The sequence below is a fragment of the Neolamprologus multifasciatus genome, chromosome 6, assembly GCF_963576455.1.
Source record: "Neolamprologus multifasciatus chromosome 6, fNeoMul1.2, whole genome shotgun sequence".
Lineage (NCBI taxonomy): Eukaryota > Metazoa > Chordata > Actinopteri > Cichliformes > Cichlidae > Neolamprologus > Neolamprologus multifasciatus.
This window is the reverse complement of record NC_140444.1, coordinates 4,917,681-4,941,955: the sequence shown is the minus strand read 5'-3', so window position 1 is coordinate 4,941,955 and position 24,275 is coordinate 4,917,681. Positions and strand designations below refer to the sequence as shown.

At 38.2% G+C, this 24,275-nt stretch overlaps 2 protein-coding genes and 1 long non-coding RNA gene across 5 annotated transcripts in view; 1 reads left to right on the top strand and 2 right to left on the bottom strand.

The window, feature by feature from the left end:
* The window catches only part of LOC146516216 (equilibrative nucleobase transporter 1-like), a 16,097-nt gene extending 13,192 nt beyond the window's left edge, over positions 1–2,905 (bottom strand). The window contains exon 1 of one of the 2 annotated variants that reach the window (XM_085163225.1): positions 2,028–2,905. The gene's annotated coding sequence lies outside the window, so the exon portion shown is untranslated. Of the gene's footprint in view, positions 1–94; positions 179–2,027 lie in introns of those variants that run through there. The other variant, XM_085163224.1, reaches the window with a different exon arrangement.
* LOC146516214 (uncharacterized) lies at positions 233–24,275 on the top strand. 2 transcript variants are annotated; one of them, XM_085163229.1, is made up of 3 exons: positions 233–384; positions 13,480–13,589; positions 13,723–24,275. In XM_085163229.1, exons 2-3 carry the CDS (start codon positions 13,480–13,482, stop codon positions 15,029–15,031), a joined length of 1,419 nt encoding a protein of 472 aa, XP_085019355.1. In that variant the 5' UTR covers positions 233–384; the 3' UTR covers positions 15,032–24,275. The 2 variants fall into 2 exon arrangements, with proteins under 2 accessions (XP_085019355.1, XP_085019354.1); XM_085163228.1 differs by lacking the exon at positions 233–384 and adding an exon at positions 10,600–11,097.
* Positions 7,112–9,457, bottom strand: LOC146516215 (uncharacterized). Its single transcript, XR_014874612.1, has 3 exons — positions 8,730–9,457; positions 8,498–8,561; positions 7,112–8,103 (listed from the first exon to the last, which is right to left on the bottom strand). It is a non-coding gene; the product is annotated as an uncharacterized LOC146516215 (long non-coding RNA).

Here is a 24,275-nt window from a genome sequence, read left to right as displayed (position 1 = left end):
GCAGAGGCAAATAATTAACTCATCTTAGTAGAAATCCAACAAAACATGCTTCTAAGCGCTGACCCTCATGAAAAAGGTAAGAAACAATGCTTACCCCATAACCTCTGGGTAATCCACACATGAGACTCTGTGGGGCCATGATGCATCTTGCACCCGATAAGCATGGGCAGAGAGCTTTACTCTCTCTGTTTATAGATGCAGCTTTAATCCCAGACAGACGGACACAGGGTGGGAAAGCACGTTTATACAGTGATTCCAGTATCAGTCTAATTATGAGTTATAAACTAATCTAACGGACATGCAGTCCAGCCTGTTGACAGGTTTTCTCCCTGCTACATTTGGCGCTCGTTTTAAATAAAAAACAGCCTTAGGATCTTACTGCAGGTAAGACAAGAAAACCCATTTTCTTTCAGAATGCCCTTACTCAAATATAATCTGCTATTAATGCATATTTCACACTTTTTAACATGCCCTGCGGCTATGAAAAATAAAGGTCTTATACCAATAAGGTATGATTATTTATACAGCACTCATCTTATGGTGTAATTACCAAACATTTCCTATGTAATTTTGGTAGGTACAGCCAAACAAAGGAATAAAAATATGATAATCCAAGTATTTTTTTAAATTAATGAGTAGGGCTGTTCGATATAGCGATATATATCGGGTGACGATATAAAAACGTCTATCGTTTCATTTTACGCTACCGTTTGTTTCGTGGTGTCGCAAAATAAGCTGTTTACGGCAATATTTTTTCACTGTTTTGATGGTCACTGTAGTGGCTATATTAATTTCTTAAAGTTCTCTCTTTCTCTTATATTTAATATAACCACAATGGGCGGTGTAAGGCGGTGGACATTGTTGATGTGGTGAAATTTTCCTGAAGATCTACCACAAGAAGCTCATCACTGATATGCCACCCTCTGAGTTTTTCTAAATTTTAACTTAAAATGAATATAAAGGTTTTAATAAAAGTTAAATATGAAATGCCTCTCACACTTGCGTCCACTCATATTTTCACTTCCTGCTATTGAATGTAACTCACTGCCTTTATCCAGGCTTTCTCTGACCAAACTAAAATTGATTAATGATAATATTACATGTAAACCTTACATTTACTTTGATAATTTTAATCTAGCTCATCATCTTTGTCATCAAGGTTTTATGTGCAAGGCAAGCTTCACAAGAAGCATTTTACAGCAGTGTAATAATCACCTTCACAATTTACCGTCAGTATAACATATCTTAACTTGTTGTTGAAGGGTCAGGCTAAAAACACTATTAGCTACTTACTTACATAACATAATGAATATAATAACATAATCAGTATAACCAGGGTTTTATTGACTGTTTGACTTCTTCATGAATTATGGGAATGCATTAGCTGCTTTCACAGATGAATCTGTATTACTAAAGTTTCCATGATATTTTCAGGCACCAAAAATGTAATGGGCTCATTAAGCCCCCAGCATCAGAAAACTTGTGATTTTCCTTTCATATGGAGCTATGGATTTCTAGTTTGTTTGTTTGCTTATTTTAAGAAATGAAAATATGGAAACCTTTTATAAAAAAACAGGCTGTAACTGTTCATTGACAGATTTAAAATAATAATTTAAAATAGTAATTAATTAGTATTTGTGAATAAAATTGGTGATGGGTGTGAAAATGGCAAAAGAAGAAAATTCGTGCCTAGCTTCTACTTGCTATAAATATGCTATAAATAAACTGCAAACAGTAAAATGAACTTATTAAAAAAACATATTAAAATGTATACAAAAAATACTTTTAAGTAATTGTTTAAGAACTCTTGTCCATCAGAGAGCAGTTTTTTAAGAAAACTCTTTGACAAATCAGGTGCAAAACTGAACCTGAAGCTATCACAAGCTAAGCTAAGCTAAGCTAGCAATTGGAAAAAATGAAAAATAAATCAAACCTTGTGATTCTAAAATAACTCCTGGTTTTTGTGCAGAGAGAAATAGGAACTTAAGAAACCCTAAAACAGTAAAACATTGAAAAACAGAACAGACCTTTACTAAGAGGGTAGCAGTAGGGCTCCTCAGGAAGTTGGCGCACTGGTTTATTCACCACCTGCTCACATGCCAATCACAGAATCGTCCTCTGTGATTGGGGGCGGGGCGTTTATCCGGACAGCTCACTGAGCTAAAGCTGAGAGAAGTGACCAGATATCATTAACAACCTTCACCGTGGTCTGCTATCTTCTTCAAGATGATGCAGAGCTGTGCGACCAACTGTTCGGTAACAGGTAAAAAAAAATTAAAAAAAATCTCTGCAACTCTCCTTGTGGTCAACAACAGACACACATTATGCCCCATCGTGGACTTAACCAATCAGCAGTGTTGGGAAGTAACGGAATACATGTACCTCCGTTATGTATTTAAAATACAAAACAGTTACTTTGTTGAAATAAATGGATTACACAGCGGTACTTCCCTGTTTCATATTGTGGTGGGTCAGGACTGTTTGGGTTTTGTTTGACAGCTATGTTCTGTTGTTCCAGGTGGCAGCGTTACGGTTGCCATGGTTACAGGGTGACGCTCTCTCTCTGCTGTTTCCTGGGTGAGAGAGCGCCTTTTTGTTGTTGTTGTGCTAAGCTAATAGGCAGAATGCTACCGGTATAGCTCTAAAGAATGTAGCATCATAGGCAGTGTAGTCCGTGCTGCAGGGAGAATGGACTGCCATACCCGTTATGTGTCTGTGAGTGAGGGAGGGAGAAAAAGGAAAAGTACGAGCTGTCATCCAGCAGAAACGGGAGCTGGAAGCATCTAAATATAATAATAACCACTGCAGCCAAGAAGAGTGCCTGAGGAGCCCAGTTGTAAGTAAGCTATTAAGACTCGACTGTACGCTGTGTTGGTGTTTTCCTCCAAAAACAATACATTCCATTGGAGCAGCCTTTTAACGCCTCTCTCCATCTCTCGCTAGCAAAGTTGACCCAGACAACAAAGTAAAGCTAGTTTTCGGCTACGAGCCCGACACAGAACCCACCGTATTAGCCAGAGGTCCCTTTAAGCCAAGACCAGGAAAATCTCCTTCATGTTTTTCTGTGTTTTATTCTCAGTTACTTTCACACAAAGGCATCTGCTGTGATGTTCACAATTCTGATGAAGTCTCATGTGTATCAGTACTGATAAATGATCAGAATTATAATATTTCTGAGGCTAAATTGAATCGAATCAGGACTTTGAGAACCGGAATCGAATGGATTATAGAAATCAGTGATGATACCCAGCTAGGGCTGCCACAAACGATTATTTTGATAATTGACTAGTCACCGATTATTTTTGCGATTAGTGACTAATCAGATCATGCATCCATTGGACGTACAACATACAGCTTATTGCACCAGCATGCGTCTTCTCTAATATAACTATCATTAGCTTACAGCTTTAAGTGTTTAAGGTATGTGCTAACTAAAAATAAAAACAAGATGATGGTTTATTAAATTTTAATGAAAATTGCTGATTGTTTTGGTGAAGTTTAATAAACTCCTTGCTATCTAAAATATAACGGGACACCGGAGTATATTCTCGAGCATCTCACACTTCTGATAATCAGTTGTCTGCTTGGTTTATTCAGCTGTGTAAAAACTATAACTTTAATCTCAGCCAAACCGATTTACTCAGGAGCAAATAAAATACTACAAAAAAGCCAAACAATAACATTTTTAAGTTATCTAAGTGACTTATATATGTTTAACCTGAAGTAGCGAAAGACAGCGGTGGGTTTGAAAATGATTTGCCGGGAGTCCGGTGTTCTCACGGCTCTAGTGAGCCTTGAACCCGGCTAGCTATCGAGCTAGTGGGTAACAGATGTCTCCGAAAACGTCGGAGCGCTTTTGAAGATATGTGGTGTCTTGATAAACTGAGCAGATATTTGAGGTTTACACAGTTACATTCTCGCCTGAAAATATGTTAAACTTTTATTTTGTGACCCAGAAAGAATAATAAGAGTAATATTAAAACTAACTAGCTGCTGCCATTGTTGGAAACTGAGCTGGGCCGCGCTATGAATTCTGGGACACAGCTTCTTTTTCTTCTGGGTTTAACGGCAGCTGGCATCCTTGTACATGCAGTGCTGCCATCTTCTGTTTCAGTCTGTTATTACACTCTTAAATCCTACTACTTATTCCTGCGTCTTTTGTGATCTTAAAAAGCTTCAAACGACGCGTCGACTATTAAATCAGTCGTCGACGATTTTGATAGTCGACGTAATCGTGACTAGTCGACTAATCGTGGCAGCCCTATACCCAGCCCTAGTGAGCGGCCTAGGCCTGAGAGAAGTGGATGTAGCTGTAATAAGAAAAGAAGAAAAGAACTATTGATAACTTTTTTTGTTATGTTAAGGCCTGATCCTTCTGAAATTCATAGCCAGTGCTCTGACACGTGCCATCAATCTTTGAACGCTGAAAAAGCACAGTGTATCCAGGAAACACATTATATGCTGCAATAAATGCACTGCCCAAGTGTCCCCTCTCTCCAATGCCTTTCGGCAGCAGACAGCAGCAAACAGGTCGTCAGAGGAGGCTAAGATGATGATTAAGTTTAACATTTTCTACAATACTGACAAAGCACTTTAAGCACAAGTTTGTTAGTTAATAATTAAGTTAGTCTAGAGCGCTGTGATGTCCAGATAGCGGGCACATAGCTGTTTTAATACTATTACTTTTAGGACATTTTCAGAGATACGCTTATTTACAAAGAAATAAAAAAAATAACCTGTTTGTACAATAAAGCTTCAAAGCACTTTTTGTGCACCTTTTACACCTATAGCTGTGTTAATTTGGCTAATTTCTTATTACTTTTTAATTTTTTAAAAAGTAGTAAAAAGCCACTTAATAAGCCACTCTTATTGTACATATAAATTATACTTTGAGACTAAATAACTTTAAAATTCAGCCTCAGATTTATCAAATTAAATAAGGCAGTTTATCATTTTTGATTATCCCATTCTGGTTTAAATAATAAGGATAAGAGTGACTGATTACTTTTACTAGTTTATTTCCCAAATCAATTTTAAAAAAGACTGGAGATGCAACAGAAGAAGGAAAGTTAAATACTACACAAAAGCCACAGAATTATATTCAAGATATGTATGTATTATAAGAATTGTAAAACAAAACTCTACAATCAATTTACACTACTAACTACTCACTGCAATACAGTGTGTTTCACTGCAATCCTCAGTGCAGAGTTCATTCAAACTAAACCGGTGTCTTTTATACCTGTTTCTTGATGTTTTACTTACATCTATAAGTGTGGGGGAGGGGACCTCACTAAAGGTGCCTAGCCTCCCAACAAAATGGCCCTTCATCTTATTAAAAGAAAACTAAACAAAGACAGAATAATGGGGCAGGTCAATTAAAATACCATTATTTTGTGGTCAATACATTAAAATATAGAGTCAAGCAGCAGGTACTGGGCAGCCAAACACAGAGTCACCAAAGAAAATAACAATGAAGAATTTGAAGAATATCAAAGAGGAGTACCTCAGTATCTTCCAAACTCCAGGGACTTGTGCCGAACCTCTGATGAAGATGATGGTATGACAGGAGTTCAGACAGCAGTTCTGATAATGAGGATGTGTAATACACCTCTTCCTCCAAACATTGTTTGTGGCGTCTAGATGGTATCAGAAGAGGTGTGGATATTATTCTTTAAACATTTGCTAGCTTTGCCCTAGATTATTTAGATAGTAGCTTTGATTTGCATTTTCTGTTAATCCAGTAGTCTGGATGATAGAAGTTTGGATGATGTCCATCAGCATGAATGTTCTTATCTGCCACGACATCTGCTCCAAACCCAAGTGCTGGCTTCCTCCACCCGTACCTGAGTCGTTTGTTGACCTTCTTTGTTAAATCTGTGAAATGTTGAAACTACAAATAAACTAGTGCAGCGGTTTCCAACCTTTTTTGCGCCACGGACAGTTTATGCCCGACATATTTTCACGGACCGGCCTTTAATGTGTCGCGGATAAATACAACAAAAGAAAACTAGTACCGGTACTGAAAAAAAGAAGATTTATTTATAACACACCTGAAAAGACCCAGGAAAACCGAGTTAACGGTCAAAACGATAAAAAAATAACGCTGAAAACCGATAAAAACCCTGAAACCCATACATTTCACACCTGAGCCTCAACTCTCGCGGCCTGGTACCAAACGACTCACGGACCGGTACCGGTCCGAGGCCCGGGGACCGCTGAACTAGTGCACTTTTTGTTCCATTCCTCTATCTTTGAGTCAAGTGTTGGTGCTGTTTGCACTTAGTTCTGAAGCTGTCAATAAGAAACTAACATGGTGACTCATTATGGGTCAGTGAACTATTAGTGGTTTCAAGGCTGAAAAATTGTTGCCGTTTTCCCACAGTCTTCACATACTATACAGGTTTAAGGCACCTCTGCATTGTTTTCATTGGTTCTCATGGAAGATAAGTGTCTCAAAGGGTAAATTTGGCTTTGAAAACAGATTACATACTAGCATAAGGCAAAAAAACCCCCCAAAAAAACAGTGAGCTTAAGCTGGCCTGATTACCACATTGACCAACAACAATCTGTTGGGAACTTGTAACTCCAAATAGTGCTTAAAAATAAAAGAAACATTTACCAGAAAGCAGGTGTGACAGGTGAGAAATGGGAACTGGGGAGTCACCGCCACTGGGTGGAGCTTGTGCAAGAGCCAGCAATAGCAATAGAAAGAAGAAGAAGAAGAAGAAGGGGGAAAAAAGTCAAGTATCCTTGGGCAAGATACTAACCCCAAGTTGCTCTCTGATGCATCCATTGGAGTGTGAATGTACTTAGAAAGCACTATGTATAGAGAAAGTGCTTGTGAGAATGGGCGTGATTGGGTGAATGTGGCATGCTGTATAGAGCGCTTTTGAGTACACTGGGAGAGTAGAAAAGCGCTATATAAGAACCAGTCCATTTTTACCTTTTAATAACCCCTGTCCATGAACTACTCCGGCCTTAAAGCTCTCCAACTACTTGGTGCTCTGTGCTGCAGTTTGGCACAGTATTTAGAAGCTTTTAGTAAACTTAAAAAAACCCCTAATAATAACAATAATAATAATAATGAAATACAATGACCCAGCCTACACTGTAAAATCTAATTAGTTCCCAGAACTCAAAAAAATTGAGGAAACTCATTGCCTCAAAAAAATTGAGTAAAGCTTAGCTAAAAATGACTAAATTAGGATAACTTATTTATTTTGAGTACTTTGTACAAGCTCATTTGTTCCCAGAACTCAAGAAAATTGGATCAAGTTTACGTAAGATGACCAAGTTAGGGCAACTTACTCATTTTGAGTACACTGTACGGCCTTGTTAGTTCCCAGAACTCAAAAAAATTAAGGAAACTCGTTGCCTCAATAAAACTAAGTAAAGCTTACTTAAGATGACTGTTAGGACAACAGCCATCATTGCAAGTCTGCAGTATTAAGAATAACTTGATATTTCTGACTGTACAATACTAATTGTTTACCTACTGACAAACATTTCAAGTTCAACTAAATGAAAAAACTATTTGTGGTAATCTGAATGTGATTAAAAATAATTAACAACACTTTTTGTAATGATGTTAAAATCAGCCCAACTTTTATTTTCAAACACAACAAAGTATAACAGCCAACATACTGGACACTGTTCTGCTGAACAACAAACAATTATATTGCCATCACTGTTATAATCTTGCAATGAAACAAAGTTTCAGATGTAATTATTCTGAAAATAAGTTTAGGCCTACCACAAGTTTGTTTTGTACTTACATTACTTATATAATCAAAATAAAATATTTGTTGTTCTGTCACAAGTGCAGTCTCTAATTTAAACAACACATTTGTTTTTCATTCCAACACATGAGCTGGAATGTTATAATATTTTAAGGATGGCTTGTTTCCAGTCCAGGCATTACTGCCCGAATGACTGTCATGGATCGAGGTGATCCAAATGTAAGTGCAGAAGAAAGTCTTTAACTTCCCTTAAGTACATTGGCAGTGGATGTGGGTTGGAGATGCAATGAGCTTGAACCTGCAGGCGACCATCTTCACTGACCACACCATCTGTGACGGAGGACTCATCTCTCCTGTTGTCCTGCAAGCAAACAATCATTTTTTGGAACATGAACTTAATTGCTTTCTTAAAACATTTTTTTCTGCATTTGGTATAAAACAGACTCCAATTTACACAATCTCAGGCTCCCTCCCCACCGGAGAGGTGACATTCAATGTCCCACTGTCAGTCTGGATAGCCGTGACCACCACTCAACACACAATAATGTCATGAAAGCATCATTTTAAAAAGGGCTATGCAAACATGGCCAATAACTTTCATTCTAATGATGTGCAAAATGATTTGGGCACAAAACAAATTTTGCTGTTAGAAAATTTGCAGACTTCACTATATACAGTGTAGACCCTCTAAACTGAGTTTGGGGGATGTGATCTTTCAAGAAATGCAGACAAACTGTTGTTGTTTGTTTACTTACACAGCATGTCTTGTAGAATTAACTGGAGTCAACAGCAACAGCATAGTGCTGTCATATCTCAAGTCTAATAACAGAAGACAGGAAAAGATCAGTAAAGAAACAACTTCCCCAAACCAAAGCACAAATCAAACAATAAGTAAAACAGGCTGATCTAAAGTATGATTAAAGTTCAGCCTGATTAATATAAATTTCACTGACAGTTGCTAATATATTGGAAAACCAAAATACTCACCACTGAGTCGATGTCTTTCTGTCCAACAACAGGAGTGCTGATCCCGAGCCTCAAAGACAGTAAGAAGCAAGCAGAGGGAGAAAAAGCAGAACATTTTTCAGAAACTGATTTGATCCTTAATGGCTGTGCAATTATTGTAACATAGAGTTTGCTTATGTTGTTAAATAAAGTCTAGATTTGACATTAATAGATGCCACAGATGTCCAAAAGCTGCCACAAAGCATGAAAAAAAATGGATGTCTCCGAAAACGTCGGAGCATTTTTGCAAATATGTGATGTCTTGATAAATTGAGCAGATATTTGAACTTTACACAGCTACATTGTCGCCTGAAAATATCTTAAAAGTTTATTTTGTGACCCAGAAAAAGTAATAAGTTTTTTAGCCGCGCATACACAGGCTCAGACAACCAGCCAACAAATGTGATCCCCCTTTTCCCCAGACTACCCTTTCTGGGTCACAAAATAACCTTTTAAGATATTTTCAGGCGAGAATGTAGCTGTGTAATGCTCAAATATCTACTTAATTTATCAAAATATCACATATTTGCAAAAGTGCTTCCAGGTTTTCGGAGAGCTCTGTTATCCACCAGCGCAATAGCTGACCGGGAGGTCAAGGCTTGATAAGAGTCCGCGAGCACAGCTAACTCCTGGCATATTCTTTTCAATCCCCCTGCACTCTTTTGTTACTCAGGTTAAACATGATATATATAATTAGTTAGCTAGTTATGGCTATGGATTGAAAATCCCCCCACACCCCACCCCTAATGGCTGCACCTCCCGAAGAATTTTGTCTGGGCTCTTATTTCACTTTTTTATTTCAAACAATCAACAGAAAATTCAACAGACATATTTTTATGTAAGGTTTTTAAGGCTGTGGTGTTAATTTTTAAGTAACATGAGCCCAGCCGCAGCAGCAACGCTAGGCTAACACTAACTAGCTAGCAAGATTATAAACCTGGTGCTAAACTAAGAGAAGCCACAAAATCAGTTTGAATAAGAGTAAACATTTACTCACCAAGTCAGTGTATCAGATAAAGATTCACAGCAATGAAAACAATAATATCTTGAACTGACGCTTTTCCAGGTTTGCTCACCATATTCCATAACAAATGCTGGCACCATGAACATGCGGACTGATCCAAGAGGGAGGAGGACAGTAGTGACGGGGCATTTTCAAAACACATCTTTCATCCTTCTGCACTGAGAAACAAAACTTCCATCTTACTTAGTTTTTCTAAGTTAAGACAACTCAAATAAATTGAGTTTATCATTTTTTGCATAAAAAGTACTGGTAACTTATTTAAATCGAGTTCTGATAACAAATTGATAAAAACTGAGTTCAGCCTATTTAATATTTTTAATTAAACACAATATTACATTTTACAGTGTAGGCTTAAAGGCATAAAGCTAAGATCTAAAAAAAAAATCATTAATGAAAACCAGAACCTAACTAAATAGAAGAATATTACTAATCAAAAAACACAAACATGGAGTCACCAGACTTCCAACCATGACAGATTAGTTAATTATTTTACTACTATCTACTCTTTCAAGAATTTTAAAAAATACAATAATTTGGTCTGCAGTTAGCTGAAACAACTAACTGACCTTCAAAGTAAAAGAAAGGTAGTGGTGTGTAGCCTGTAACAGGGATCAACTGATCAAATTCACCACTGGTGAATCACCAGTCTTGTAGGAATTGGCCATGCTGATGATTTAGAGGAAGACGCTATTTAAGTTAGTTTGGAAAGCTTGACAGAAGAGAAAAAAAATATAAATAAATATCAACAGTTATTAAAGTTGCTGTATTTAATGAAAGGCCCGCTGGAATCCTGTGAATATTTTTATGTAATAATTATACATTTTTATTTGTACAGAAATGCATGAAGTCATTAAAATTTTCACTTGAACATACTATATTGTCAATAAAAAGTTAAATGATAGGTATAGAATGACACCCATCCCTACAGTAGATGTGGACTAAATGGTTGTGTGTTTTTGGCTCGAAGTTAAGGAAACCTCTGCTTCTCATATCAAATGACTGCGGTCGGTTTAAATGAAACAACCTCTGTATTGTTTTAATATCCCTCCGCCAACATAACAGAAAACTGAACCTGCCGCACATGCGCACATTCGATGAGTGTGCGTAGCACGTGCACGTCAGCTGTGTGACGTATCGAGAACCCGAGAATTTAAACTGTAGACAGACTTTCGGCGTGAAGAAGCTTCAGCGGACAATCAAATACTCGGAAATAATTTGAAAAACGTGCAGTTTGCAATTGTGCTAAACCGTAAAGACATGACAGAATTTAGTGAAGTGAACAGAAGGAAATCTGTGGAAATCGTTTCATCGCTCCAAACGGATAAGGTAGAAAAAAAGAAGGAAAGAAACAAAGTTTAGCATTTTTGGATAAATCACTTTTATTCCTGATAAAATAAACTTCAGTACATTGCTCTATCAAATAATATGTGATGTCAAATTGTTAATAGAGTGTATATTGTTAGTGTGACATGTCACACATACATTTTTGTGTTATCAGTTGTTGGATTTCATTAGTAAACTGTAGTGCAAAGTAGGGCTGCCACGATTAGTCGACTAGTCACGATTACATCGACTATCAAAATCGTCAACGACTGATTTAACTGAAGAAGCTTCTCGGATGAGAGGTGAAACGTCTTCAAGTAACTTAAAGAAGTCCAGACGCTTTTCTTTGCAAGCTCCTTTGACGACTGATTTAATAGTTGGCACGTCGTTTGAAGCTTTGTAAGATTACAAAAGATGCAGGTAGTAGGATTTAAGAGTGTAATAACGGACTGAAACAGAAGATGGCAGCACTGCATGTACAAGGATGCCAGCTGCCGTTAAACCCCGAAGAAGAAGAAGCTGTGTCCCATAATTCATAGCGCAGCTGTCAACAATAGCGGCAGCTAGTTAGTTTTAATATTACTCTTATTATTCTTTCTGGGTCACAAAAAAAAAGTTTAACATATTTTCAGGCGAGAATGTAGCTGTGTAAACCTCAAATATCTGCTCAGTTTATCAAGACGCCACATATTTTCAAAAGCGCTCCGACGTTTTCGGAGACGTCTGTTACCCACTAGCGCGATAGTTAGCCGGGGGCAAGGCTCACCAGAGCCGTGAGAACACCGTTTTCAAACCCACCGCCGTCTTTCGCTACTTCAGGTTAAACATATATAAGTAGGGATGGGTATCGAAAACCGGTTCTTGTTGAGAACCGGTTCCCACTGTTTCAATTCCTTGGAATCGTTTGCCATTTTTGCAAACGATTCCCTTATCGATTCCAGTCGCCCCGAATGACGTCACCACGTTGCGGAGCGTCATTTACCTGGCAGGAAACACGGCGCCTAAGCGGCTCAAACGCTCAAAAGTTTGGTTATACTTTACGAGAACGGATGACAACAGGGCAACTTGCAATACTTGCAAAGTAGATATGTTATTTAAGGGAGGAAACACTACGAATATGCAAAAGCATTTGCTCACAAAACACGCGATGACCTTAAATGAATGTCGTGTTTTTAATTCCGCTCCGGACTCGTGAATCTCAACCCAGCAGCAGCGGTAACGTTTGCACGTCCTCTCCCGTTAATGCGGCAGGTAAATAATCAACTAACAGTGCATATTATGTTAGCGCGATCTGCCTTATTACAAAACCTGCTATTACTGTGCATTTAGGTGACCATGATGAGAGAGACAGACAGAGTCTGGCTCAGATGCTGGCAGTTGTCGCTGCAGTCTACCGGTAGCGTCTCCTTTCAGGCCAGGATAGACGAATGTCACCGAGCAGTGACTAAGTTTGTGGTCAAAGGCTTGCACCCATTTGCCACAGCAGATGCCCCGATTTTAGGTAAGTGAATGTGTTTAATTGTAGGCAGGGACATTACTGGATATTCTTGTTTTATTGCTACAGAAGAATATTTATTTTATTATTTTACATTTACAATTTTTTTCCTGGGGACCCTGTGACACCCCATTGAAAAGCCGTAGGCTGTGGATCTCTTAAGATGTCACTGTTGGTTACTCCATGTTACTCCTAAATTTCTATCTCGTTCAAAGAGAAGATATAAAACAAAGTTCTAAGCTATTTGACCTTAGTGTTCTCCTTTTTTAAAAAGAATCGATAAGAGAATCGATAAAGAATCGAATCGTTAAACAGAATCGAAAATGGAATCGGAATCGTGAAAATCTTATCAATACCCATCCCTATATATAAGTCACTTAGATAACTTCAAAATATTATTGTTTGGCTTTTTTTAAAAATATTTTATTTGTTCCTGAGTAAATCTGTTTGGCTGAGATTAAAGTTATAGTTTTTACACAGCTGAATAAACATCAAGCAGACAACTGATTATCAGAAGTGTGAGATACTGGAGAATATACTCCGGTGTCCTGTTATATTTTAGATAGCAAGGAGTTTATTAAACTTCACCGAAACATCTGCAAATTTCATTAAAATTTAATAAACTATCATCTTGTCTTTATTTTTAGTTAGCACATACCTTAAACAATTAAAGCTGCAAGCTAATGATAGTTATATAAGAGCAGATGCGTGCTGGTGCAATAAGCTGTACGTTTTACATCCAATGGATGATGATCTGATTAGTCGACTAATCGCAAAAATAATCGGTGACTAGTTGACTATCAAAATAATCGTTTGTGGCAGCCCTAGTGCAAAGCATTTAAAATTTAATTTCAAAGATTTCTAAAAATCTGACTGCCTTTTCTTTCTAGATGTTGGAGGAAATGGGAGAATTGGATTGCAGGCATTTGAAATTGCCTCTTCTGATGCTGGAAAATCTTGAAAAAATCATCACCCCCTATGTGAAAGATGTTTCAGAGGAGTAAGTCACAAATTTAAAGCCATCAAACTTACAAGCAGCAAAAATGACCACTACATACACACATATACTCTGATTAAATGTTTGTTTTACTCAAGTATTTATTGGTTTTTTTTTTTTCTTTTAAATCTTTTAGTCAGTGGGCATCCTTAGCCGATGGTGACCCTGGATCAAAAGTTGTCATTCTGTTGTCCAACATGTGCCATGCGATTATAGAAGAAATTAGCGCCTTGGTCCTGGAGGTTGTAGAACCTCAGGTTCTTGCCAAGGGGCACAATCATGCATGTGGAGATAAGGTAAGTTTGCAGGATGGGTGCAGCTGCTGCAGAGTAACAGAAAATAATATTCAAGCCAGCTTCAGAAACACCCTTCATCACTGTTTTGGTGAAGCCCTGTCCATGGCACAAGGTAAGTCCCACAACTCGGATATATTAGTAAAGCTGTTTTCAGCAGAAATTACTAAAAACGTCAACACGTCGCTGGCTCGTATCACAGGGCCAGCTCCTACCCCAAAAACTCATGACTCAGTGACAGGTATGAGCATTATACAAATGGTGTATAATGTGACTGAGATTTTTGAATGCATCTTGAATATCAGCAGAAAAATCACAGACAAGGCATCTGACAGCACGACATGCTCAGACTCTAACTGTAAGCAGACTTGCTGTCTAGATGTGGAGGAGGAGGAAGATGCAGAAATCCCACAAATAAGTGACTGTTCCTTAGAGAATTCATTGTGCACGGATAATCTGAGTCCTCCTCCAACTCCAGAGCTCCCTAAGTATTCAGAAACATTTGTCCCTTCAGCATTGATTTTAGCCTACCAGGAGAATTCTTCACCAAGTCTCAAGTCTCCTGACTGTCCAGTCAACATGACCTTTCTTACTGTGCTTCTTGCTAAGTTAGTCGACCATATTGCATCAAAAACCAGAACATCCATACTAAACGTGGACCTGATTCAATTACTGGGTGGTGTAACAATGAGGGCTGAAAAAGAACTGGATTGCATTCCCCCACCAAGTGTTGAAAACCTGCACATCCCCATCTATAAAAAGCTGTGCAAGAAGTTTGGATCCAAATACTTGTTGCAGGCTGCCATGGAATCTGGTGACGAAGCATTTGAGATTGCTGTTTCAGAGGTTTTAGTGTCACAGCTCCAGAAATCTTTAGTAAGGTCAAAGAATTCTGGGATGATATGGAGAGTTGTCAAGGATGGTAAACTTTCTCCAGTGCGTGAGATTCCAACACCAGAGTCCCCCAGTGAAGAAAGTAATGAACAAAAAATACCCCTGCCTTCAAACACATCACCAGCCAGTACTCTCAAGAAGAGTACTGGCTGGTTTTCTCGTCTTTCCAACACGCTCAACAGAGCCCTGGACAGTGACATTCACAGACTTGACTATACAGTGACAAACCCACCCGTCTGGACAAACCCTGTTCTGTAATTTTTATCTTGAAAACTGATCTGAGGCTCATTTCTCAAGATAAAAATAAATGCAATTTAGGGCTTATTAAAATACCTCTTAGAAAGTTAAGTTAACAAAGGAGATCTGGAATTTTAAAAAGACCTACAAACAATCATCTTTTCAAAAGTTGGGACATGTGCAACTATTTAAAAATAGTGCACAGATAATGATTATTGGACACATAAGCTGTAATGTTAAAAGTAATAAAATGATTAAAAAATATTAATTTGGGTAAGACAAGAGTCACCATGTGTCTGTCACTGGCCAGTTGTTAATGTCTGACTGTGTCCATCCTAAATTAGCTCAGCTTGTTTAAGCTAGTGTCCAGAATACTTTTGTGATCTGAATGAATGTACCAACTTTTTGGAAAGATGGTTCTCTTTTCCATCACCTCCAACCGGTCGGGGCAGATGGCCGCCCCTCCCTGAACCTGGTTCTGCCGAAGGTTTCTTCCTGTTAAAAGGGAGTTTTTCCTTCCCGCCGTCGCCACGTGCTTGTTCATAGGGGATCATTCTGATTGTTGGAGGGTTTTTTTTGTAGGATCTTTGCCTATGGTGCTATATCTCTACATCGTACTGACTTCTAAGCACCATAGTGGTTCTGTGGGTGATCATCAGAGGAAGGTTTAGGAGTATTTTGCTCCCTCAGCCGCTCTCTGGGGTTCATCCTGTGTTCCTGGCTTTCCTCCAGATTCTCCTATTGGAAATTCCAAATTTATTACAAAAAACAATTGGAAAATAAAAGACAACAACAACTGAAAAATACCTTGGATCTGTTTTTTTCTCTCTGACTATTTTTAAAGCTTTTAGGCTGCTGCATGTTTTAATTACTGTGAGAATAGGCTCTGATTTCAGTGGAGATTCAGTTTACTCAGCGTCACAAACATGCTTGTAGATGTTTTTTTTCACCATTTCACAATTATTCTGTTTGTTGTTAATTAAAAAAGTAAATAATAATCTAACAGTTATAGCAGTATTGTGCAAAAGTCTTGAACTACCCCAATTTTTTAAATATAGAAACATAAACACACATACATAGTTACAATGCTATTAGGATACACTGTGAGACACCATTGTGATCTGACATTCCATCCTATACTATGACATTGTCTTTGGTGCTCAGCTGAACTGTCAATGATACATAATTGAGGAATTTATATAAAATATTTGCATATAACTTATAAATGTTGGCACTCACAGTGGCCTAGGCATTGTTTAGTTAAAGTTTCATCTAGATTGGGTCACTTGTCTTGGAGGAAATAGGGAACATACAAACATATAAGACTAAATATGTTTTGAGACTACAGACAGATTTTTTGGGTCGAGAATTGCTTTAAAAAGCTTTTTTAATAGTAAAAGACGACATGGTTTAGTCAAACAGTTTTGTAATGATTCTAACTAAACACTAGATGGAGACAAACACAAACTGAACTTCATGCCAGACACTGGTTTTATTAAAGTAAATGAAATTTAATACAGCAAAACTTCACATTTATTTGTTAACTAAAACACGGTTTGATTAGTGTCTAATATTTTCTTAATATGGAAAAATAAAAATCAACCCATTATGAACGATGTGTGTGTGTGTGTGTATTTACAGTGGTCCTTTACTTTGAATCCTGTATTTATTGACTGTTTATCATTGTTGTCCATTTAACATTTAAGAGATTAACATATTTAATTAATCATAGCATTTACAGTAACAGTGTAGTATTTTTTAAATGATATTGAAATGGACTGTTTTTTCTTTTTCTAGAACGGTGCAGGATCTTTAAGGTTCTGTGGTTTTCTTGTCTAATCTGGCCTTCTTGTTCTTCAGTGTAACCATCTAGGTGCTCTACACCTTGTTATAAGCCCTCTGTATTTCCATTTGCCTGGAGACATAATAATAATAATGGTTCTCTCACGCCAACCGGTCACAGCAGATGGCCCCGCCCCTCCCTCAGCCTGGTTCTGCTGGAGGTTTCTTCCTGTTAAAAGGGAGTTTCTCCTTCCCACTGTCACCAAAGTGCTTGCTCATAGGGGGTCATATGACTGTTGGGTTTTTCTCTGTATGTATTATTGTAGGGTATAGCTTGCAATATAAAGCGCCTTTGGGAGATTTGGCGCTGTATAAATAAAATTGAATTGAATTGAACCACTTTAATTGTCTTTTCTGGTGTATAAGTGTTTCTGACCTGGGTGCATTATTCTTTTTTAAGAATTCCAGTGAAGAGATGTCAAATGTGAATCGAACACATGGAATCACACCCAGTTAAATTTGAGCCCCCCAAAGTGTGGCATTGTGTATAAACTTTAATGTAATTCCTCAACTGTAAATGCATTTTTTTCTTTTGTTAAACTCCTTCAATTAAAACTGAAAGCCTGCAATTAAATTACAGCTTGACTGTTTGGTTTAAAATCTCCTGTGGTACATGGACGTACCTGTACACCGGTTTGACTTCACTTACCCTTTGAGCTATTTAGAGGTGAGAAATGCTGCCATTGCCACGAGTGGTCTGATGGGGGAGGCAAAGAGACACGAATGTGACCTTGGAGGGAGTGGTTGAAGATAGAAAACATGGTTCCTGCTATAAGAAGGAAGAGCAGAAAAAAGGGGGGAAGAAAGAGCGAGAGGAGGGGGTGCTGACAACAAGCCTACAACACTGTCTTTCATCAAACTGTCATGCTGTTGTGTTGGCTGTTTCCCAGCTCCTGCTTTTACTGCCCGTGCATGTACCAAGCAACACCAAACAAGCATAATCAATCCCAACCAACCCGCCCCATACCCTCCTCCTTCCCCCCCCTTTTTATTATTGCGGACAGATCCAGTGATTATTGACTGGATCTGAAGGATTTTCTTTTCCCCAAGACTTCCACTGAATCAATTTCCTCTCCTGGAAGACGTTTTTGGCTCTATCAGGGTCCAGAAACCCCAAACCCTCCCTCCTGTTGCTGGGAAACCACTCCAGTGATTTGTGTGTTGTCAGAGTGCATTACAGACGGTGATGTGAGAGCGAGAGAAAGAGAGAGAGAGACAGACGCAGAGATGAGAGAGGAACCTTAGCTGGAGAGCGTGGAAGAAAGAGATGGAGAAGAAAATATACTACATGCACATCTACTCCAGCTCCATTTTTCTTTCACGCACTGTCTCCCTATAAACACATACTGCACTGTGGGGCTTGATTAACATGCTTTGATACCCCCTCCTCCCTTCCTCTGTCTTTTCTCTTCCTCAGTTTCAGCTTTTGGGATTAAAGGAATGAGGAATGTGTTTGGCAGCAAAACTGTTGGGGGAGAATATTTGATGTTTAATTGATAGAGGCTGGAGCAAAAGACTTGTTATTTGCAATTACCCTAAATCATGAGATTGTGTGTGTGTGCACGTCTCTGTGTCCGTGTGTGAGAGAGATTTGCTGCCAGGAGTTGTCTGCGAGTGCTCTTAAGTGTGAATGCGCTCACACGAGAGTCAGAAACACCCTTCGCTGCCAAATACCTCTCACGCTGAAAGAAGTGTCACATTAATTAAAATCAACAGGGCCATCGTGAGCTCCGCTTCGGTGCCTGCATAGATTTTAACAGTGCAACATCACAGTGTAATAAAACCTCAGTCCCAGTATTTAAAAAACCTGCATCTACTTTAGGTCCTTTAATTGGTTTTAGGACAAGTCTGAAAGCTCCAGAGGGAAAAATATTTAGTTTAACAAACATTACACAAATATTAACTTTTATTATCTAATAGAATATAATCCTATTGGGCATTTCCTACCCAGTGAAAAGCAGTTTTTAACAGCAGCTCACACCTGTCATGCTCTGTAAGACTAACAGGTGTTAATTAAGTGCAGTCCCTCATTATCTGCACGAGAAAAAAGGAATATGGAAGTTAAGGTCTCTTGAACACTGTTATTCAGAGAAATGACTCCCTATTTACTTAATTAGTTCATTACTACCTACCACTTAGTTAAGGTCCTCTTTGTGAATGGGTTTGATAACAGCTGTTTTGACTTGTAATAATAAGAAAAGCGCAGGTGTTCCTAATGTTGACTATTCAGGTGTCCCGGTAATGACAGTGTGCCAGTGAGCTGTCACGCACAATGCCAGGCAGCTACAAAAATTCTGAGGTGTTAAATATCAGAATGTAGTAAAAAAAAAAATCTATTTCACACCAGGTTGTGAGATTATTTAAAAACAACCTCAACACATGACTGATCACGCCATGTCATTATTAATTTAATCTGTGTGCGAAGTGGTAAAAAAAAAAAAGAAAAGCAGTGTGAGAAAAAGTAAGTGCACCTCATGACTCCGTAGCATGCAGATGCACCATTAACAGCAACAACCTGAGGTAACTGTTCTCTGTAGGTCTTTCTCAGTCTCTCACCTTGATGTCAAAGAATTCTGGCCCACTCTTATTTCAATTCAATTCAATTCAATTTTATTTATATAGCGCCAAATCACAACAAAAGTCGCCTCAAGGCGCTTCATAGATACAGAGAAAAATTGAAAAATGAGCAAGCACTTTGGCGACAGTGGGAAGGAAAAACTCCCTTTTAACAGGAAGAAACCTCCGGCAGAACCAGGCTGAGGGAGGGGCGGCCATCTGCTGTGATTGGTTGGGGTGAGAGAAGGAAGACAGGATAAAAGACATGCTGTGGAAGAGAGACAGAGGTTAATAACAGATATGATTCAATACAGAGAGGTCTATTAATACATAGTGAGTGAGAAAGGTGACTGGAAAGGAAAAACTCAATGCATCATGGGAATCCCCGGCAGCCTACGTCTATTGCAGCATGACTAAGGGAGGATTCAGGGTCACCTGGTCCAGCTCTAACTATATGCTTTATCAAAAAGGAAAGTTTGAAGCCTAATCTTAAAAGTAGAGATAGTGTCTGTCTCCTGAATCCAAACTGGAAGCTGGTTCCACAGAAGAGGGGCCTGAAAACTGAAGGCTCTCCCTCCCATTCTACTTTTAAATACTCTAGGAACAACAAGTAGGCCTGCAGAGCGGGAGCGAAGTGCTCTAATAGGGTGATATGGTACTACAGGTCATTAAGATAAGATGGGGCCTGATTATTTAAGACCTTGTATGTGATGAGCAGGATTTTGAATTCAATTCTGGATTTAACAGGAAGCCAATGAAGGGAAGCCAAAACAGGAGAAATATGCTCTCTCTTTCTAGTCCCTGTCAGGACTCTTGCTGCAGCATTTTGGATTAGCTGAAGGCTTTTCAGTGAGTTTTTTGGTCATCCTGATATAATAATGAATTGCAGTTGTCCAGCCTGGAAGTAATAAATGCATTTGTGGACAGATGTTGTGTCACAGCTCTCGCACCACAGAGCTGAGGTCTGGAGTTTGACTGGGACATTGCAACACCTTCATTCTTCACTTTTTCAGTCATTCTGTTGTAATTAGCTGCTGTCCTTGGGATCGTTGTACTCCCATGGCTCGGGCTTTAACTGACCTCATGTTTGACTCTAGAATACTTTTGTAATTGGACGTGCTCATGGTTGAGTCAATGGCTGCAGGCTACCCAGGTCATGTGGCTGAAGACAACCTCAACTCAAGATATGTCCAATACGTTCACGTTCAAGTACTGTGCTGACTGTTGATATGCTGTTTGTTTGGGTTTTTTTTCCCAAAACGTGGAGTTGGGAATTATAGCCACACATCTCCACTGTTCAAAGGACATTCCAGGAGTTCCAGGAGTTGGTTTGTTAAGATCCAACTTTTAAAACCTAAGCCCTGCTGTCATTGGTATGTTTTAGATAGAAGTGGATGTATCTTTTTCCTAATTATTATTGTCATGAACATGAAAATATAAGATTTTAATTGAGGCCTGTAGAGTCTGAGGTGTAGCTTCTGGGCTTTTGTAGTTTCTGACTCTGGGGGAAATTTGTTGGGACACTCATATCCCTCCTTTTCTATGTAGGTAGTTGACATTATTTGAAAATGAACTCCAGAGTACTGTCCTTCTTCCTCTACCGTCTTCCTCAGCATCATTTCAAAACACACCTTAATGCTCCAAACCAGCAAACTGCCAAAACATCTTTTTTCATCGCAGTGGTCACACTGATGATGATCAGTTAATTAAAGTTATTTGATTAGCAGCCCCTGGATGCTACTTATGCAGTAAGGGTCCCTAATGTTTTTCACACTGCGCCTCTGCATTCGGCTTTGTTTTTGTTAATAGTGTAATATGCAGTTCATTTAATTTTTTTTATCATTAGTACTGTGAAAACAATTTAGTTCAAGTGCGGTTAGTGCTACTATGAAGCAATATGCGGTTTATTACACTAATTATATGATTTGGACCAATTATAGCAGTGTTTTGAGGAGCAGGAGAACAGGACATGGTTTCATAAGTGAAAGCATACTTTTCTAAAAAAAAAAAAAAGAGGTAAAATATATTTTCAGTTATTATTTAATCTGATAAAATTAAATTTAATAATAAATAATTTCAGGGTGAATAACCACAGCTTGATTTATGAAGTAAAGATAGCTTACAGTATGTAAATTTTAATCACAAAGAAAACTCAAATGACATATTTTAGTTGCTAATACACTGACTAATAGGACTGACGCTAATTTCCTGCATGTTTATAACATGAGTGACACATTTCAATTTTTGTCTATTCAAAGTCCAAACTTTGAAATATGTCAATGAAATGCACAGAGCTTTAAAGCTTTTGTTGCAAAGAAACATCCCACAGCACGTCTGGTTTTTTGTGCCCTCTTACGTTTGTTTGTTGTCGGTGTTGCAGAGGATATTTAAAGCTAAAACAGAAATCTCTTTCTATCTGTGTCTCTTTCCAGTCCTGACCCTCACATGACCCCGTGTGAAAAATGCCACAGAGGACAGGCATTAAACCCATGGTTGAGCACACACACACACGCACACACACACACTCATATCTCACCTTGAGGGCAGCCTTGTCTCTCTGCGTACCAGTATGGATTAAATCCTCTCAGGAACTCGGCTCAGTCAACACTTTGTTAGGACTCACAAACAGTATCAACAGTAAAAATCCTGGATCTTTTATCTGAGCTTAAACCCCAAAGAAATGCACATAACCTCATGACACACACCAGAATATCACAGGGTTTATTGTAACATATTTGCCCTTTATCATGAAAAGCAAATGTCAATGTGATACAAAAAAGCAAAAGAAGTATTGATGTGAACAGAGCTAAACATTTCTGCTTCATTTATCATCACTGCAAAAATGTGGCCCTCATGTAAAGATAAACCTATCTGAGGGTATATATATTTATCAGGTGATATGCACTCATAATCTAAATACCCAACACACATCAAATACTTACAGGTTATAATGAGACAGGAGAGAAAACAAGAAATGTTATCTTTTAGCTCTAAACTAACCTTCATAGACTTGTTCTGTCAGGGAACATACTGGGCTTTTTAATTAAGTGTCTCAGCTGTAGTGCAAAAAGTTCTTTGAGTCATCAGTAACACTAGAAAAGTGCTGTTTAAATGCCACTCTGTTTACAGTTTACTAACAGGCCATGAAAAGAATCTCCTAAATGGGAAAACCTGGTAAAACGTCCACTTGCTGGTACAAGCAAAGGCCTACTGGTGCTTCAAGCTGCTGTGTGAGTGAGTTGACATTATCATACCTGATAGTATAACCTTCATTACCACCTTTGTAGTTATTATTAAATCCAAACTGTGCATTTCTTTTTCGGTGGATGAAGTTCGATAGAAAGAAAATATTTCATACATGAAATTGCTCACAATAAGGTTAATGGCATGTTGGCTGCTTTTCCAACCATGTGTGTAGATTTAAAAACATTTTTTGGTTCTTTTTTACTCAAGTGAAGGTCAATATCTACATGTTATATCCTCCAAGATGGGGATCTCAGTCTCAAAAAGTCTTGAGGGATTAATAGCAGAGCAAAAACCACAATCCTGATTGTTTTGTTCATAATTGTAATTTTCGTTAAAGTATTTGTTAGTGTTTCTTTATTAAGACGAAAATGTTTTGTTTCAGTGTCTTTTTACCTGAATTTTCTCTTTAGGTCATCTTGGATTGGGGTGAATTAACCTGTGATTGACTTTGGGCAAAAACGAGAAAAAAAACCCAATAATAATAACAAAAAAAACCCCAACGCACAATAAGAGCTTCATAGTGAAACTATTGTTTTCTTTATCCCTGTTAACTTGTCTTCACAATCACTGAAAGCTGAAAATCGAATTTCATTGCTCGGCCATATTACAGAGAAATATGTAAATTATGTGTTTTTGCACTGTTTCCTGATTTGGACGTTTTCCTTTTGATCTCGGATTCATTATGCTTCTCTTAAAGACCAATGTAATCTAGCAAAGCAAAGTTTGTCATGTGCAGAGACAGTATCAAAAAAAGTCAAGCCAATGCACAAGCACCTTAACCCTGCATTCTTTTATTGGCCAACAGAGGGCGACTCTTCTTGTTGCAAAAATAATTTTATTGTGCAGAAGTCTATGGATAAACAAGTCTAGAATCCTTTGCTGTGTGACCTCAATAAATATTTTTCTGATCCCGAGATAACAGCTGATATGATAGAAAAAGAAGCATACCACAGGGTGGATATACCCGTAGTGTGACACGTAGCCTTGCTTCACAGGATTGTCTTCTCCTAACCTTTGATCTGCTTTGACAAACCCATGTATTTTCCCTCTTCACTATGGCTCATTTACCACAAACTTGACTGCACACATTCTTGCTCAGTGCCACATATTTTTTATTTTGCATCACAGTGCCATTATTTCTAAAACATAGCAGCATGTGGATCACCCTGAATTCCTGTCATGTGCGTGAATTCCAGAGTAGAGTACGTATATATATATGGCTCTGATGAGCCTGAAGTCAGAGATTTCAGTATTACAAAGGAATAGACTAGGAGTGCCACGTTTTCACGTGTTGAAAGTGCTCTTGAGAGTGCTTTACAGATTCCCTGCTGTAGGAATGTGTTTTGTACATCCAGATTGAAAGAGTTTAAAATATTTATACTTCATGTAGAAGCTGAGACAGTTTGGTGTGGATAGGCAATATTCATTTATAGAGAGTTTTTGTTTAATTGCCTGGCATTTTTCACTGCCTGCAGTTAATAAGAAAAAGCTCTATCCGGTCGTTAAGTCATGACGTGACGAATCCTACTTCTGGGCCTAAAGTAGTCTGCGTTTAATATGGCTTTTGTGTTGTTAACATGTTTAATGTTTTGTATTTTCTTCTATTTAATCTCAAAAAGCT

Excerpts from the sequence above, each read along its gene's own strand:
- LOC146516214 (XM_085163228.1), top strand. The coding sequence starts at position 11,029 with ATGACAGAATTTAGTGAAGTGAACAGAAGGAAATCTGTGGAAATCGTT. Across the intron at positions 11,098-13,479 it reads CATCGCTCCAAACGGATAAG|ATGTTGGAGGAAATGGGAGA; the intron begins GTAGAAAAAAAG and ends TTTTCTTTCTAG. Across the intron at positions 13,590-13,722 it reads GTGAAAGATGTTTCAGAGGA|TCAGTGGGCATCCTTAGCCG; the intron begins GTAAGTCACAAA and ends TAAATCTTTTAG.